Source organism: Scyliorhinus canicula, chromosome 7 (assembly GCF_902713615.1).
Source record: "Scyliorhinus canicula chromosome 7, sScyCan1.1, whole genome shotgun sequence".
In the NCBI taxonomy this organism is placed as follows: Eukaryota; Metazoa; Chordata; class Chondrichthyes; order Carcharhiniformes; family Scyliorhinidae; genus Scyliorhinus; species Scyliorhinus canicula.
In genome coordinates this window covers 131,373,033-131,391,919 of record NC_052152.1, presented here as the reverse complement: position 1 = coordinate 131,391,919, position 18,887 = coordinate 131,373,033, and the positions used below count along the sequence as shown (strand labels likewise).

Below are 18,887 nucleotides of genomic sequence, written 5' to 3'. Positions count from 1 at the left end.
AAGATGACAGGGATCAGCAATAGGTGACCAAATTCCATAAGACAAATAGTACTGGAATGTTCTGGAGGTGCCAGTCAGATTCATCACATTCTATACATAGCTCATTAACTAAAGAAATCATAGGCTCCCCCCTTCCCCTCCACTCCCCAAAGTGGACAATAATCTTGTGATCCAAAATATAGCTGGTCAAATTATAAATCACGACTTTTGCTGAAATTTCAACTCCAGACTAATTCAAAGGAAAGACACCGGACAGATGACCTTTCATCGACCTTGGCACTGGAAACGACAAAGCAAACCTAACCCCGTCAACCTTGTAAAGTCCTCTTTCCTAACATCTGGGGGCTTGCACCAAAATTGGGAGAGCTGTCTCAGACTAGTCATGCAACAGCCTGACATAGACATACTCTCAGAATCATACCTCAGAGATAACATCCCAGATATCAGTATCACCATTCCTGGGTATGTCCTGTCTCACCAGCAGGACAGACCCAACAGAGGTGGCAGCACAGGGGTATACAGTCAGGAGGGAGTTACCTTGGGAGTCTTCAACATCGACTCTGGACCCCACGAGGTCTCATAGCTTCAGGTCAAATATGGACAAGGAAATCGCCTGCTGATTACCACGTATCATCCATTCTCTGTCAAGCTGATGAATCAGTACTCCTCCACATTGCCACTTGAAGGAAGCAGTGAGGGTGGCAAGGGCCCTGGTTGGGGGACTTCAATGTCCATCAAGTGGCTCGGGAGCACCACAACTGACCAAGTCCCAAAGGACATAACTGCTGGACTGAATTTGCAACAGGTGGTGAGGGAACCAACAAGAGCAAAAAACATTCTAGACCTCATCCTCACCAACCTGCCTGCTGCAGATCTGTCGATGACAGTATCAACAGAGTGACCACCACATCGTCCTTGTGGAAATGAAGTACCATCTTCACATTGAGCATACTCTCCATTGTGTTGTGTGGCACTACCATTCGAGGTAAATGTGATAGATTCAGAACAGATCTAGCACCTCAAAACTGGGCATCCATGAGGCCATCAGCAGAAGCAGAATTGTATTTGGTCACAATTCACAACCTCATAGCCCGGCATACCCCCCCCCACTCTGCCATTACCACCAAATCAGGGGATCAACCTTGGTTCAATGAAGGGCCAAAGGTCATACTAGGAGCAGCAGCAAGCATACTGAAAAATGAGGTGTCGACCTGATAAAGCTACAACTCTTTGCATGCCATACACAAGCAGCATAGGCAGAGATCTAAGCTCCGCAGTCCTGCCACATCCAGCCGACAATGGTGGTGGACAATTAAACCCCTCACTGGAGGAGGTGGTTACATAAGTATCCCCATCTTCAATGATGGAGGAGCCTAGAACATCTGTGCAAAAGACCAGGCTGAAGCATTCAATAATCTTCAGCCAGAAGTGCAGAGTGGATGATCCATCTTGGCCTCCTCCAGAAGTCCCCAGCACCACAGATGCCAGTCTTCAGCCAATTTGATTCACCCCATGAGATATAAAGAAACAGTTGAAGGTACTGGATACTGTAAAGCCATGGGCCCAGAGAATATCCTGGCAATAGTTCTGAAGATTTGCACCCCTAGCCAAGCTCTCCTAGTACAGCTACAACACTGGCATCTACCTGGCAATGTGGAAAATTGTCCAGGTATGTTCAGCACACAAGAAACAAGACAAATCTAACCAGGCCAATTACTACCCCGCTATCAGTCTACTCTCAATCATCAGTAAGTGACGGAGGGAGTCATCATCAGTGCTATCAAGTGGCACTTCACAGGTGCTCAGTTTGGATTCCGCCAGGGTAACTCAGCTCCTGACCTCATTAACACTTTGGTCCAAACATAGCCAAAAAAGCTGAATGCCAGGGGTGAGGTGAGAGTGACTGCCCTTGATGTCAAGGCAACATTTGACCACGTGTGGCATTAAGAAACCCAAGCAAAACTGGAGTCAATGGGGGACCCTCCACAGTCATACCTGAGACAAAGGAAGATGGTAATGGTTGTTGGAGGTCAACCATTTCAGCTCCAGGACATCACTGCAGGAGTTCCTCAGGATGCTGTCCTAGGCCCACCCATCTTCAGCTGCTTCATCAATGACCTGCTTTCCAACACAACATCAGATGTGGGGACGTTGGCTATGTTTGCACAATGTTCAGCACCATTTGCAGCTCCTCAGACACTGAAGCAATTCACGTGCAAATGCAGCATGATCTGGACAATATCCAGGCTTGGGCAAGTTACATTTGCACCACACAAGTGCCAGACAATGACCACCTCAAATAAGAGAACCTAACAATGCCCTTGACATTCAACAGCATTACCATCAATGAATCCACCACAATCAACATCCTGGTGTTCTAGAAACTGAACTGGACTAACAAAATAAATACTGTGGCTACAAGAGCAGGTCAGAGGCTAGGAATCCTGAGGAAATTAACATCTCCTGACTCCCCAAAAGTCTGTCCACCACCTCCAAGGCCTGGATGCGTGTAGCTCCAACAACACAACACAAGAAGCCCAACACAATCCAGGACAAAGCAGCCTGCTTGATTGGTACCCCTTCCACAAACATTCAATCCCTCTACCACCGATGAACAATAGCAGCAGCGTGTACCATCGACAAGATGCACTACAGGAACTCACCAAGGTTCCTTAGGCAGCACCTTCCAAACCCATGACCACTATAATCTAAAAAGACAAGGACAGCAGATATCTGGGAACACCACCACCACCTGGAAGCTCCCTCCCAAGTCACTCACCATCCTGACTTGGGAATATATCACCGTTCCTACACTGTCACTGGGACAACCACCCTCCCTAACAGCACTGTGGGTGCAGCTAGCCCACAGGGACTGCAGCAGTTCAAAAAGACAGCTCACCACCACCTTCTGAAGGGCAATTAGGGATGGGCAAATGCTAGCCTAGCCAGCAACCCTAAATCCTGTAAAAATGAATTAGAAATAAGTGAATAGGTTTCAACATCAGTTGATTGAAAGAAAGACAACAGCAACAGACAAGACTGTAGCTCATTAATGTTTTCACCAGTGTCCCCACCCCAACCTTGCTGCAGGCCACCAATTTAACTCCACTCCTCTGATCATTATACATATTCCTCTTTCCATTAAATTGTTTCACCACAAATGTTCAGACGGCTTCAAAAGTTGAGACACACATCATTCCACATTCTGGTCAGCCCCCATTAACACACTTCCCTTGATTCTTCTAAGTGCATGTCCTCAATTTCATCTCGTGAACAAGTGGAAACAATCACATTGGTCTCATTTAGCTCTTCAAAATCTGAGCTGATCACCCCCTTCAATTTTCCATTTCATACAACTAATGTGGAAGTCTTGCCAAGAGATGATCACTTGGCACAAAATTATGGACAGTTTAATGCTGCGTTTATTATGAAAATACAAACTCAATTTGGAATCGTCACAGGACACAGGAGACACTTGTGTCTCACCAACGTAGACCAGACTCGAATTTGCTTCCCAAAAGCAAAAGGAATGAGTCACATGCCTAACAAACCCACCAGACATTTATCCCGTCTGATGCTCTTAGTTTACTAGCTAGGCCCACCCTCAAGTGCTCTTGAAAAGGTAGTGATTAGCTGCCTTCTTGGACAATGAAATCCATGTGGTGTAGGTTCACCTGACTGTATTGCAAGACATTTTACTACACCATCCTGACTGTATTGGTTTGATGCAATGGAATCATTTTCTAGGCCATTGCAGAGGGCAGTTAAGGTTCTGCACTGGCATCATTACCCAGACTAGGCAAGGATGATAGAATGCCTTTCCTGGAAGGGTATAAGTGAACTAGATGAACATGGTTTCATGGTCACCCATTAACAAGACTAGTTTTATTAACCAGGATTGCCATGTTGAGATTTGAACCCAAAGCATTCTGGAGTCCACAGAACGTGGCTTTTAATGTTCAGGGACATTATCATTGCAACACCACCACCTCCCCATCCCACTTGATTACTGCACTGAGCTGTCCCCTTTCAGACAAATTGACAAAACCTTGCAGAGTTGCCAGAGCCACGGGATATGAAACCCAGAGAGAAATTCAAAAACCCAATAAATCAACTTTGTTTTGTGAAAAAAAAAGCCATTAATGTTGACTGCTGCTTACAATTTCCACATATTTATAACCCATGCATAAAGATTTGCTTATTCGTAAAGGAAATTGGAATTTTTGTCTGTCGATTGAATGCCACATGGACATGGGTGTATCCATCCAAGATGAAAGCTTTGGCGATATCCACTCCATAGACATATCTGGAAAATAAGCAAGTGCACGGTTTAAAAATCTAAAAGTTTTGGTTTGTATATGCTTTGGGTCACACCACACCCCAATAGCTGAAATGCCTTTGAACTAAAATCAATTCAGAAGCACTTAAATGAGCAAAATCTAATCCACATTCAGATGTGAAGGATCCTACTAAAAACAGCTAGAGTATTGTGTGCAGTTCTGGAATCCACCGTATAGGAGGGATGTGGTAGCACTGGAAAGGGTGCAGTGTTTCCAGGATGTTGCCTGGACTGGATCATGGAGACATTTGATAGACTGGGGTTGCTAACCTTGGAGCAGAGGAGACTGAGACATGATGTATAATATTGAGGGGCAGAGAGAGAGAGAGAGTAGACAGGAAGAAGCTTTCCCCTTGTGCAACTGTGGGCAGAATGGTAGCACAAGTGATTAGCACTCTGGCTTCACTTCACCAGGGTCCCAGGTTCGATTCCCTGCTGGGTCACTGTCTGTGCACGTTCTCCCCGTGTCTGCATTGGTTTCCTCCGGGTGCTCCGGTTTCCTCCCACAGTCCAAAGACGTGCAGATTAGGTGAATTGGCCATGATAAATGGCCCCGAGTGACCCAAAAAGGTTAGGTGGGGTTATTGGGTGACAGGGGTAGGGCGGAAGTGATGGCTCAAGTTGGTCGGTGCAGACCCAATGGGCCAAATGGCCTCCTTCTGCACTGTATGTTCGATGTTCTTAGTGGAGGGGATCAATGGCCAGGGGGCATAGATTTAAGGTAAGGGGCAGGTGGTTTAGAGGGGAAGTGAGGGAAAACCTTTTTACCCAGAGGGTGGTGGGAGTCTGGAATTCATTGCCTGAAAGAGTGGTGGAGGCAGAGACCATCATAATAATTTAGTTGTAATTAGATGTGCACTTGCGATGCCAAGGCATACAAGGTCAAGGGCCAAGTGCTGGAAAATGGGATTTAGAACAGTTAGGTGGTTGTTTTGGACTGGACCAGACACAATGAGCTGAAGGGCCTTTCTCCAACACAAGCTGCAATGTTTGGCCATAATAATGCAAGTCATTGCTCATTTTAGGCCAGTGAGAAAGTGGGCTACATCCAACTGAGCAGCTCTGAAGAGTCATACATGTAATATTCTTGTTGGATGGCCTAATTTATATTTCAAGAACACTTGTAGCTAAAGCTGTAAACAATTTATTAACATTAACTGTGGGCAAACTATATACAAAACAACAGATTAATAATGGTATGATCATGCACAAGCAATCTCTCTCTCTCTCCACCTCCCTCCAGCCAGTCTGAGGGGTCACCTGACTAACATTCACTTGGATACTAGTGAGACTCCTAGTGGTCAGTCGGGGAATTACAACACAACCATGATATCACTACAATACATTAGAACTGGAAGATCCTGCTGGCCGGAGGGGCTGGAAAATCCAATCCATTATCTCGGTCTCTCTTTCTCCACAGATGCTGCCAGGCCTGCTGAGATTTCCTCTTTTACTCCTATCCACCAGGAACTATTTATTGATCCTGCATTCTCTGAAGAGTGCACGAGGCAAGATCCATTATTAACAAGATCAATTTCCAAAGCTTTGAAGCTGGTGTCCTTATTCATGCGGCATTAGCAAACATAGGTTTGCACTGAGTGCTGAGCTTGTGGCATTTGAGTGCTACAGTGAGAGTTTGGTGACTGAGGGAGTTAGGTGAGGAGGGAGTAAGGTACTCCTTTCATTTAATTTCCTATATTTATCAAAGAGCGTGAAGGGAACCAGGAGTTTAGAGTACAGCTGACTGGGAGCAGAGCCGGAGGGCGGAGGTCCAGTTGGTCCACAGGGCAGCTAATTCTGTAAAGTAAGAGGGGATGGAGGCTAGGGCAGTTGCATGCTCCTCCTGTAGGATGTGGGTGGTGAGGGATACCACTGGTGTCCCCGCTGACTATACCTGCGGGAAGTGCACCCAACTCCAGCTCCTCCGAGACCGTGTTAAGGTACTGGAGCTGGAGCTGGATGAACTTCGGATCATCCGGGAGGCAGAGGGGGTCATAGAGAAGAGTTACAGGGAGGTAGCCACACCAAAGGTACTGGACAAGAGTAGCTGGGTTACAGTCAGGGGAAAGAAAACTAACAGGCAGACAGTGCAGGGATCCCTCGTGGCCATTCCCCTTCAAAACAAGTATACCGTTTTGGATGCTGTTGGGGGGGGATGACCTACCGGGGGAAGGCCCCAGCGGCCAGGTCTCTGGCACTGAGTCTGGCTCTGGGGCTCAGAAGGGAAGGGGGGAGCATAGAAAAGCAATAGTAATAGGAGATTCAATGGTTAGGGGAATAGATAGGAGATTCTGTGGTCGCGAGCGAGACTCCCGAAAGGTATGTTGCCTCCCGGGTGCCAGGGCCAGGGATGTCTCTGATCGTGTCTTCAGGATCCTGAAGGGGGAGGGTGAGCAGCCAGAAGTCGTGGTGCACATTGGTACCAACGATGTAGGTAGGAAAAAGGGTGTGGAGGTAATAAACAAGTTTAGGGAGTTAGGCTGGAAGTTAAGGGCCAGGACAGACAGAGTTGTCATCTCTGGTTTGTTGCCGGTGCCACGTGATAGCGAGGCTAGGAATAGGGAGAGAGTGCAGTTGAACACGTGGCTGCAGGAATGGTGTAGGAGGGAGGGCTTCAGGTATTTGGATAATTGGAGCGCATTCTGGGGAAGGTGGGACCTGTACAAGCAGGACGGGTTGCATCTGAACCAGAGGGGCACCAATATCCTGGGGGGGGAGGTTTTCTAGTACTCTTCGGGAGGGTTTAAACTAATTTGGCAGGGGAATGGGAACCGGATCTGTAGTCCAGCAACTAAGGTAGATGATAGTCAGGACGCCAAAGCACGTAGTGATGCAGTGGGGAAGGTAACAATGACAAAGGAGAGTACTTGCAGGCAAGGAGATGGGTTGAAGTGTGTATACTTTAATGCAAGAAGCATCAGGAATAAGGTGGGTGAACTTAAGGCATGGATCGGTACTTGGGACTACGATGTGGTGGCCATCACGGAAACTTGGATAGAAGAGGGCCAGAAATGGTTGTTGGAGGTCCCTGGTTATAGATGTGTCAACAAGATTAGGGAGGGTGGTAAAAGAGGTGGGGGGGTGGCATTGTTAATTAGAGATAGTATAACAGCTGCAGAAAGGCAGTTCGAGGGGGATCTGCCTACTGAGGTAATATGGGTTGAAGTTAGAAATAGGAAAGGAGCAGTCACCTTGTTGGGAGTGTTCTATAGGCCCCCCAATAGCAGCAGAGATGTGGAGGAACAGATTGGGAAACAGATTCTGGAAAGGTGCAGAAGTCACAGGGTAGTAGTCATGGGCGACTTCAACTTCCCAAACATTGAGTGGAAACTCTTTAGATCAAATAGTTTGGATGGGGTAGTGTTTGTGCAGTGTGTCCAGGAAGCTTTTCTAACACAGTATGTAGATTGTCCGACCAGAGGGGAGGCCATATTGGATTTAGTACTTGGTAATGAACCAGGGCAGGTGATAGATTTGTTAGTGGGGGAGCATTTTGGAGGTAGTGACCACAATTCTGTGACTTTTACTTTAGTAATGGAGAGGGATAGGTGCGAGCAACAGGGCAAGGTTTATAATTGGGGGAAGGGTAAATACAATGCTGTCAGACAAGAATTGAAGTGCAGAAGTTGGGAACATAGGCTGTCAGGGAAGGACACAAGTGAAATGTGGAACTTGTTCAAGGATCAGGTACTGCGTGTCTTTGATATGCATGTCCCTGTCAGGCAGGGAAGAGATGGTCGAGTGAGGGCACCATGGTTGACAAGAGAGGTTGAATGTCTTGTTAAGAGGAAGAAGGAGACTTATGTAAGGCTGAAGAAACAAGGTTCAGACAGGGCGCTGGAGGGATACAAGATAGCCAGGAGGGAACTGAAGAAAGGGATTAGGAGAGCTAAGAGAGGGCATGAAAAATCTTTGGCGGGTAGGATCAAGGAAAACCCCAAGGCCTTTTACACATATGTGAGAAATATGAGAATGACTAGAGCGAGGGTAGGTCCGATTAAGGACAGTAGCGGGAGATTGTGTATCGAGTCTGAAGAGATAGGAGAGGTCTTGATAAGTATTTTTCTTCAGTATTTACAAACGAGAGGGGCCATATTGTTGGAGAGGACAGCGTGAAGCAGACTGATAAGCTTGAGGAGATACTTGTCAGGAAGGAAGATGTGTTGCGCGTTTTGAAAAACTTGAGGATAGACAAGTCCCCCGGGCCTGACGGGATATATCCAAGGATTCTATGGGAAGCAAGAAATGAAATTGCAGAGCCGTTGGCAATGATCTTTTCGTCCTCGCTGTCAACAGGGGTGGTACCAGAGGATTGGAGAGTGGCGAATGTCGTGCCCCTGTTCAAAAAAGGGAATAGGGATAACCCTGGGAATTACAGGCCAGTTAGTCTTACTTCGGTGGTAGGCAAAGTAATGGAAAGGGTACTGAGGGATAGGATTTCTGAGCATCTGGAAAGGCATTGCTTGATTAGGGATAGTCAGCACGGATTTGTGAGGGGTAGGTCTTGCCTTACAAGTCTTATTGAATTCTTTGAGGAGGTGACCAAGCATGTGGATGAAGGTAAAGCAGTGGATGTAGTGTACATGGATTTTAGTAAGGCATTTGATAAGGTTCCCCATGGTAGGCTTATGCAGAAAGTAAGGAGGCATGGGATAGTGGGAAATTTGGCCAGTTGGATAACAAACTGGCTAACCGATAGAAGACAGAGAGTTGTGGTGGATGGCAAATATTCAGCCTGGAGCCCAGTTATCAGTGGCGTACCGCAGGGATCAGTTCTGGGTCCTCTGCTGTTTGTGATTTTCATTAACGACTTGGATGAGGGAGTTGAAGGGTGGGTCAGTAAATTTGCAGATGATATGAAGATTGGTGGAGTTGTGGATAGTGAGGAGGGCTGTTGTCGGCTTCAAAGAGACATAGATAGAATGCAGAGCTGGGCTGAGAAGTGGCAGATGGAGTTTAACCCTGACAAGTGTGAGGTTGTCCATTTTGGAAGGACAAATCTGAATGCGGAATACAGGGTTAATGGTAGGGTTCTTGGCAATGTGGAGGAGCAGAGAGATCTTGGGGTCTATGTTCATTGTTCTTTGAAAGTTGCCACTCAAGTGGATAGAGCTGTGAAGAAGGCCTATGGTGTGCTAGCGTTCATTAGCAGAGGGATTGAATTTAAGAGCCGTGAGGTGATGATGCAGCTGTACAAAACCTTGGTCAGGCCACATTTGGAGTACTGTGTGCAGTTCTGGTCACCTCATTTTAGGAAGGATGTATAAGCTTTGGAAAAGGTGCAAAGGAGATTTACCAGGATGTTGCCTGGAATGGAGAGTAGGTCATACGAGGAAAGATTGAGGGTGCTAGGCCTTTTCTCATTAGAACGGAGAAGGATGAGGGGTGACTTGATAGAGGTTTATAAGGTGATCAGGGGAATAGATAGAGTAGACAGTCAGAGACTTTTTCCCCGGGTGGAACACACCATTACAAGGGGACATAAATTTAAGATAAATGGTGGAAGATATAGAGGGGATGTCAGAGGTAGGTTCTTTACCCAGAGAGTAGTGGGGGCATGGAATGCACTGCCTGTGGTAGTAGTTGAGTCGGAAAATTTATGGACCTTCAAGCGGCTATTGGATAGGTACTTGGATTAGGGTAGAATAAGGGAGTGTAGGTTAACTTCTTAAGGGCAGCACGGTAGCATTGTGGATAGCACAATTGCTTCACAGCTCCAGGGTCCCAAGTTCGATTTCGACTTGGGTCACTGTCTGTGTGGAGTCTGCACATCCTCCCCGTGACTGCGTGGGTTTCCTCCGGGTACTCCGGTTTCCTCCCACAGTCCAAAGATGTGCAGGTTGGGTGGATTGGCCATGACAAATTGTCCAAAATTCTATGATTAACCTAGGACAAAAGTTCGGCGCAACATCGTGGGCCGAAGGGCCTGTTCTGTGCTGTATTTCTCTATATCTATATTTACTATATTAGGAGAAACCTCAAATTTCATCACAAGATGAAAAATTAGTCGCAGTTCACATTTTACACTAATTTTCTTTTATTCACTCATGGAACGAGGGTGTTGCAGTTTGGCCCATCCCTAATTGCCCTTGAGGGGGCAGTTAAGAATCAACCACAATGCTGTGGGTCTGGAGTCATTGTAGGCCAGGCTAGGTAAGGACAGCAGATTTCCTTCTCTAAAAGGACATTAGTGAACTAGTTTGTTTTTGCAACAATTGAAAATGGTTCCCAATCGAAAATGGTTTCACGGTCATCATCGGACTTTTAATTCCAGAGGTTTATTGAATTCAAATTTTACCATCTGCCATGATGGGATTTAAACCTGGATCCCTGGAGCATGACTCTGGGTTTCTGGATTAATAGTCCATTGACAATACCACCACCTCCGATGATCGATCTTTGCTGAAATCATATCCTGAAGCCAAAGGAATCATGGTTCATTTCTTTTTTTTTCCCCAGATTCAATTTGAAGCTTTAAAACAGCTAGCCAGCACATCCTTAAAATGCTTTTCGCATTCAGAAGTAAGAAATCTGAACAAGATCAATTATGTGGAGTTTTGCAACATCCAAGGGATTTCAAACCCATCTTTGGCACAACTTACCTGGCTCCGAGGACACTGGCTGTAGCTTAACACCCAACTGTATCTCCCTCATCAGCATCTCATGTAGACAAGGGCTGGAAGTGGGCAGGTCTTTTAGTTTTCTTGTTGCTGCCTGAATTTAGATGAGAAAAATGGAAAGAACAGTGTTTAGATATGGACTTGGATCATCATATTAGGTTCCCCAGTAGTTTCTACAGATTCTGAATCAAGGCAGCTCTCAAAATGTATCTCACTGCATTGAGGCAAAGCTTTCCCCCCCCCCTTTTTCCAAAACGTTTCACTGAAAATCAGATTGCGTGCATCAGATGGCTGTTTAGCACACTGGGCTAAATCGCTGGCTTTGAAAGCAGACCAAGGCAGGCCAGCAGCACGGTTCGATTCCCGTAACAGCCTCCCCGAACAGGCGCCGGAATGTGGCAACTAGGGGCTTTTCACAGTAACTTCATTGAAGCCTACTCGTGACAATAAACAATTTTCATTTCATTTCAAAGCCCAGTGATGAGTCGATATTTGTAAAATTATAACTAATATACCCAGTGAAGGGGCTATATATATATGGAGGTCCTTCAGTCAACAGTTGAAATTAAATCACTTGACAATAAATGACCCTTGGTGATGATAGAACTTCCACAGCCAGTATCTACATGCAGTTCCAACACAAAATCATAAAAAAAGTTAAGAATCATAGAAAAGTTAGTTAAAAATCATAGAAAAGTTAGTTAAAAATCATAGAAAAGTTAGTTAAAAATCATACAAAAGTTAGTTAAAAATCATAGAAAAGTTACAGCACAGAAGGAGGCCATTCGGCTCATCTTGTCCATGCCAACCCGAGGCAACCCCCCCACTTAAGCTTCAGATCCAGGTACTTTTTAAAAAATAATTTAGGGTCTCTGACTCCACTACCAACTCAGGCAGCGAATTCCAGACTCCCACTACCTTCTGCGTAAATAGTTCTTCCTCATGTCCCCTCGACACACCTTCTGCCACTTGTCGTGAATCTATGTCCTAGAATTCTCCACCAAGGGAAACAAATTTATCCTGGCGACCCTATCTTTTCCCCTCAATTTTGTACACCACAATCAAGTCACCCCTCATTCTTCTTTGTTCCAAGGAAAATAATCCCAATCTATCCAATCTCTCCTCATAGCTACACTTTTCTAGCCCTGGCAACATTCTTATAAACCTCCTCTGCTCTCTCTCCAGAGCAATAACGTCCTTCCTGCAATGTGGTGATCAGATCTACACACAATATTCCAGGTGTGGCCTCACTGTATTTTATACAATTCCAAAATTATATTGTTACTTTTAATGTCCTATACCTCTGCCAATGAAGGAGAGCATTCCATCTGCTTTCTTAACAACCTTGTCTACTTGAACTGCTATCTTATGTACCTGTACACCAAGATCTCTCTCACTTCATCTACCCCTCTTAGTATATTCCCATTTATTGTGTACTCTATATAAAACTGTTTGGCCTCCCTAAATGCATGACCTCGCACTTCTGTGGTAAATTCCATCTGCCACTTTTACCACCCACTCCACCTTTCCATCTATATTATTCTGGAGATTATAGCTATCCTCTACACCAGTGCTTCTCAAAGTGTGTTACGCGTACCGGTGCCGGTACGCGAGCCGTCGTCTGCCGGTACGTGGAGCACTCCCAGAAAATAAACACTTTCACACTTGCGCAAAGGTGAGTGCTGAGCTGGGGCGTTCCAAGTTATTATATTATATTATTTCAAATATATCCATTATATTTGCAATAATATAATATAATGTAATATAATTGCCCCTGCAACAAGATATATCTCAAAAAAAATTCTGGGGGTTCACATCCCCACCCCCCGAACCCCCAGCTGGATTGGCTTGTTTCGCTCACCGGTCCCTGGCACATTGAAAAAAAAACCTGCCGGTACGCCACATCAGATAGTTTGAGAAGCACTGCTCTACACTGTCCATCACTCAGCCAATCTTTGGGTCAACTGCAAATTTCCCAATCATGCTCCCCACATTCTGCCCAAATAGTTAATATATAACACAAACAGTAAGTGTCCCAACACCGCGCTCTGTGGAACACCACTTGAAACAACTTTCCAATTGCAAGGGCAGCCATTGACCGTTACCCTTTGATTCCCATTGATTTAAACCAACTTTTTAATCCAGTTTGCCACCCTGTCCCATGGGCTTCACTTTCTTGACCAATCTGCCATGTGAGATTTGTAAAAATCCATGTACATAACATCCACTGCACTATCTTCATCAACCCTTCTCGTCACTTCCTCAAAGAATTCAAATCAAATTTGTACGGCACGACCTTCCTTTAACAAATCCATGCTGACCATCCCTGACTAGTCTATGTCTTTCTATGTTAATCCTATCTCTCAGGATTGATGCTACTAATTTGCCCACCACCGACCTAAGACTAACTGGCCTATAATTGACATTTCCTTCAATCCCTTTTTAAACAATTAAACCACATTTGCATTTCTCCAGTCCTCTGGTACTCTGTGTCCAGGATTGGAAAAATCATCCTCAGAGCATCTGCTACCTCCTCCCTGACCTAAACAAAGAACAAAGAAAATTACAGCACAGGAACAGGCCCTTCGGCCCTCCCAGCCTGCGCCGATCCAGATCCTTTATCTAAACCTGTCGCCTATTTTCCAAGGATCTATTTCCCTCCGTTCCCCACCTGTTCTTATATCTGTCTAGATGCATCTTGAATGATGCTTTTGTGCCCACCTCTACCACCTCCGCTGGCAAAGCGTTCCAGGCACCCATCACCCTCTGCGTAAAAAACTTCCCACGCACATCTAACTTAAACTTTCCCCCTCTCACCTTGAAATTGTGACCCCTTGTAATTGACACCCCCACATCTTGGAAAAAGCTCGTTGCTATCCACCCTGTCCATACCTCTCAATTTTGTATACCTCAATCAGGTCCCCCCTCAACCTCCATCTTTCCAACGAAAGCAATCCTAATCTACTTAACCTTTCTTCATAGCTAGGCAACATCCTGGTGAACCTCTTCTGCACCCTCTCTGAAGCGTCCACATCCTTCTGGTAATGTGGTGACCAGAACTGCACGCAGTATTCCAAATGTGGCCTAACCAAAGTCCTATACACTAACGTGACCTGCCGATTCTTGTACTCAATACTCCGTCCGATGAAGGCAAGCATGCTGTATGCCTTCTTGACCACTCTATTGACCAGTGTTGCCACCTTCAGGGTACAATGGACCCGGACACCCAGGTCTCTCTGTACATCAATTTTCCCCAGGGCTTTTTCATTTACCGTATAGTTAACTCTTGAATTGGATCTCCCAAAATGCATCACCTCGCATTTGCCCGGATTGAACTCCATCTGCCATTTCTCTGCCCAACTCTCCAACCTATCCATATTTTGCTGTATTCTCTGACAGCCCCCCTCGCTATCTGCAACTCCACCAATCTTAGTATAATCTGCAAACTTGCTAATCAGACCACCTATACCTTCGTCCAGATCATTTATGTATATCACAAAAAACAGTCATCCGAGCACGGATCCCTGTGGAACACCACTAGTCACCCTTCTCCATTTTGAGACACTCCCTTCCACCACTACTCTGTCCCCTGTTGCCCAGCCAGTTCTTTATCCATCTAGCTAGTACACCCTGAACCCCATGCAACTTCACTTTTTCCATCAACCTGCCATGGGAAATTTAATCAAACACCTTACCGAAGTCCATGTATATGACATCTACAGCCCTTCCCTCATCAATTAACTTTGTCACTTACTCAAAGAATTCTATTAGGTTTGTAAGACATGACCTTCCCTGCACAAAACCATGCTGCCTGTCACTGATGAGTCTATTTTCTTCCAGATGTGAATAGATCCTATCCCTCAGTATCTTCTCCAACAGTTTGCCTACCACTGACGTCAAGCTCACAGATCTATAATTCCCTGGATTATCCCTGCTACCCTTCTTAAACAAAAGGACAACATTAGCAATTCTCCAGTCCTCTAGGACCTCACCCGTGCTCAAGGATGCTGCAAAGATATGTTTAAGGCCACACCTACTTCGTCCCTCGCTTCCCTCAGTAACCTGGGACAGATCCCATACGGACCTGGGGACTTGTCCACCTTAATGCCTTTTAGAATACCCAAAACTTCCCCCTTCCTTATGCCGACTTGACCCAGAGTATTTAAACATCCATCCCTAGCCTCAACATCCGTCACGTCCCTCTCCTTGGTGAATACCGATGCAAAGTACTCATTAAGAATCTCACCCATTTCCTCTGACTCCACGCTTAAGTTCCCTCTTTAGTCTTTGAGTGGGCCAATCCTTTCTCTAGTTACCCTCTTGCTCCTTGTATACGAATAAAAGGCTTTGGGATTTTCCTTAACCCTGTTAGCCAAAGATATTTCATGACCCCTTTTAGCCCTCTTTATTGCGCGTTTGAGATTTGTCCTACTTTCTGATATTCCTCCAAAGCTCATTAATTTTAAGTCGCCAAGACCTCATTTATGCTTCTTTTTCACTTTAGCTAGTCTCACAATTCCACCCGTCATCCATGGTTCCCTAATCTTGCCATCTCTAGCCCTCATTTTCTGTCCTGCACTCTAACCAACCTTTCCTTAAAAAGACTCCCACATTTCAAATGCGGATTTACCCTTAAACAGCTGCTCCCAATCCACATTCCCGAGCTCCTGCTGAATTTTGTTATACTTGGCCTTTCCCCAATTTAGCACTCTTCCTTTAGGACCACTCTTGTCTTTGCCCATGAGTATTCTAAAACTTGAGGAATTGTGATCGCTATTCCCAAAGTAATCACCGACTGAAACTTCAACCACCTAGCCAGAATCATTCCCAGTACGGTAGCATTGTGGATAGCACAATTGCTTCACAGCTCCAGGGTCCCAGGTTCGATTCCCGGCTTGGGTCACTGTCTGTGCGGAGTCTGCACGCTCTCCCAGTGTGCGTGCGTGGGTTTGCTCCGGTTTCCTCCCACAGTCCAAAGATATGCAGGTTAGGTGGATTGGCCATACTAAAATTGTCCTTAGTGTCCAAAATTGCCATCAGTGTTGGGTGGGGTTACTGGGTTATGGGGATAGGGTGGAGGTGTGGACCTTGGGTAGGGTACTCTTTCCAAGAGCCGATGCAGACTCAATGGGCCGAATGGCCTCCTTCTGCACTGTAAATTCTATGATTGACGAGTCCATTGGATTCCAATAAAATAACTACCAGGTCCAGTATTGCCCCTTCCCAAGTTAGACTATTTACATACTGCTCTAAAAAACTCTCCTGGATGCTCCTTACAAACTCTGCTCCATCTACACCTCCAACACTATACGAGTCCCATTCAATGTTGGGGGGGGGGGGGGGGGGGGGGGGGAAGTTAAAATCTCTCATCACGACCACCCTATTGCTCCTACATTTTTCTATAATCTGTCTACATATTTGTACCTCTACTTCAAGCTCACTTTTGGGAGGCCTGGAGTAAAGTCCCAACAATGTTACTGCACCCTTCCTATTTCCTGGCTCCACCCATATTGTCTCAGTGCTCAAATCCGCCATAGTGCCCTCCTTAATCACAGCTGTGATATCATCTCTGACCAGTAATGCAACTCCTCCACCCCTTTTACCTCCCTCGCTATCCCTCCTGAAGCATCTATACCCTGGGATATTTACTTGCCAGTCCTGCCCTTCCCTCAACCAAGTCTCAGTAATACCAATAACATCATATTCACAGGAACCAATCCAAGCCCCAAGTTCACCTGCCACACTTCTCGCATTAAAACAAATGCACCTCAGACCATCTGTCTCTATATGTTCATCATCTCTTCCCTGTCTACTCTTCCCCTTAGTCACATTGAGTTTATTATCTGGTACCTTACTGGCTATAGTTGCTGCCTCTTTACTGACCTCTAACTTCCTAATCTGGTTCCCACCCCCCTGCCACATTAGTTTAAAACCTCCCCAATAGTGTCAGCAAAAGCACCCAGAGGACATTGGTTCCAGTGCTGCCCAGGTGTAGTCCATCCGATTTGTAATGGTCCCATCGCCCCCAAAACCGGTTCCAATATCCCAAAAATCTGAACCCCTCCCTTTTGCACCATCTTTCAAGCCACGTATTCATTCTGACTATTCTTGAATTTCTACTCTGACTGTCTCGTGGCACTGGTAGCAATCCAGCGATTGCTACCTTTGAGGTCCTACTTTTTAAACGTATCTCTTAACTCCCTAAATTCCGATTGTAGGACCTCATCCCGTTTTTTTTAACCTATATTGCTGGTGCCTATATGCATCACGACAACTGGCTGTTCACCCTACCCCTTCAGTATGTCCTGTAGCCGATCTGAGACACCCGTGACCCGTGCACCCGGGAGGCAACATACCATTCGCGAGTCTCGTTTTCGACCACAGAAACGCCTGTCTACTCCCCTTACGATTGAATCCCCTATGACTATAGCCCTGCCAGTCTTTTTCCCGCCCTTCTGTGCAGCAGAGCCAGCCACGGTGCCATGAGCCTTCCCCTGGTGAGACATTTTCCCCAACAGGATCCAAAACGGTATACCTGTTTTGGAGGGAGATGACCATAGGGGACACCTGCACTGCCTTCCTGCTCTTTCGTTGCCTTTTGGTCACCCATTCCCTGTCTCCCTCACCAATCCTAATCTGCGGTGTGACCAACTCACTAAACGTGCTATCCACGACCTCCTCAGCATCGCGGATGCTCCAAAGTGAGTCCATCCGCAGCTCCAGAGCCATCATGCGGTCCAACAGGAGCTAGAGCTGGACACATTTCCCGCACATGAAGGAGTCAGGGGCATCGGCCGCATCCCCGAACTCCCACATTGAGCACGAGGAGCATAACACGGGTCTGGGATCTCCTGCCATTTTTACACTTTACCTTAACTGATTAAAAATATAATATCAAATAATGAATAAGTGAAAGGAATAATGATTTTACTTACCAATCACAATACTTACCAACACATGAAGAGTTAAATTTCTCCCAGCTACTGCTAATTGGAGCACTTTGCTTACCAGCCAATCAGGTCACTGCCTTGCTGTGATGTCACTCTTCAAATTTATCCCGAAAGACCCTGTGGCCATTTTTTAACCAGCTAAGCAGCTAGTTTAAATACTCACGGCTCGACTCTGTAGCTCCGCCCACTCCAACAGCTGAATTCCCTCCTTCAAATCCCTCGGAGACAGTCCATCTGGCCCTGGCGACTTACCCACTTTCAATTATTTCAATGGGGGCATCACTTCCACTATAGACCTCGACCACAAATTGAGAGCATTCATCCTACTATCCCAGGAAGAGACCAATACCCTCATCCTTGTTGAATTCTAGAGACTGAAAACTGAATTGTGGACCAGTTTTGTGGTTGAATGGGAGTGCAGCAAACCATTTTTACTCACAGGTTTCAACAAGGACCTCAAGAGGCCAAAATCCACCGACACATCACATGGAGTTCTGGGTTCATTGATCTGAAAAGTGTAGCACAAGAGCAAAAGTTGACTTTGAAAGAGCCTTGGCCCTCATGGTTAAAATTCATTCATGGGATGTGGGCGTCACTGGCTGGGCAGCATTTATTGCCCATCCCCAATTGCCCTTGGGCAGAATGGTTTGCAAGGTCATTTCAGTTAAGAGTCAATTGTTTTGCTGTAGATCGGGAATCACATGTCCGGCAGACAGGCAAGGACGGCAGACAGGCAGGGACGGCAGACTTCCTTCCCTAAAGGGCATCTGTGAACCAGATGGGTTTTTACAATTAAAAATGGTTCCATGGTCATCATTAAACTTAATTCCAGATGTTTTAGTGAATTCAAATTTCACCATCTGCCATGGTGGGATTCAAACCTGGGGCCCCAGACTATTAGCCCAGTGACAATACTAGTCCAATCCAAAGATGTGCCGGTTAGTTGGGGTTACAGGGATAGGGTGTGGTGTGGGCCTA

At 45.9% G+C, this 18,887-nt stretch overlaps 1 protein-coding gene across 4 annotated transcripts in view; it reads right to left on the bottom strand.

Moving 5' to 3' along the window:
- Positions 1–18,887, bottom strand: part of LOC119968640 (protein spire homolog 1-like) — a 111,097-nt gene that overhangs the window by 25,545 nt on the left and 66,665 nt on the right. For all 4 annotated transcript variants that reach the window (XM_038801261.1, XM_038801262.1, XM_038801264.1 and 1 more), the window contains 3 exons: positions 18,349–18,417; positions 10,942–11,053; positions 4,161–4,306 (listed from right to left, as the gene is read on the bottom strand). In XM_038801261.1, coding sequence (XP_038657189.1) covers positions 4,161–4,306; positions 10,942–11,053; positions 18,349–18,417 — 327 coding nt within the window. The remainder of the gene's footprint in view (positions 1–4,160; positions 4,307–10,941; positions 11,054–18,348; positions 18,418–18,887) is intronic.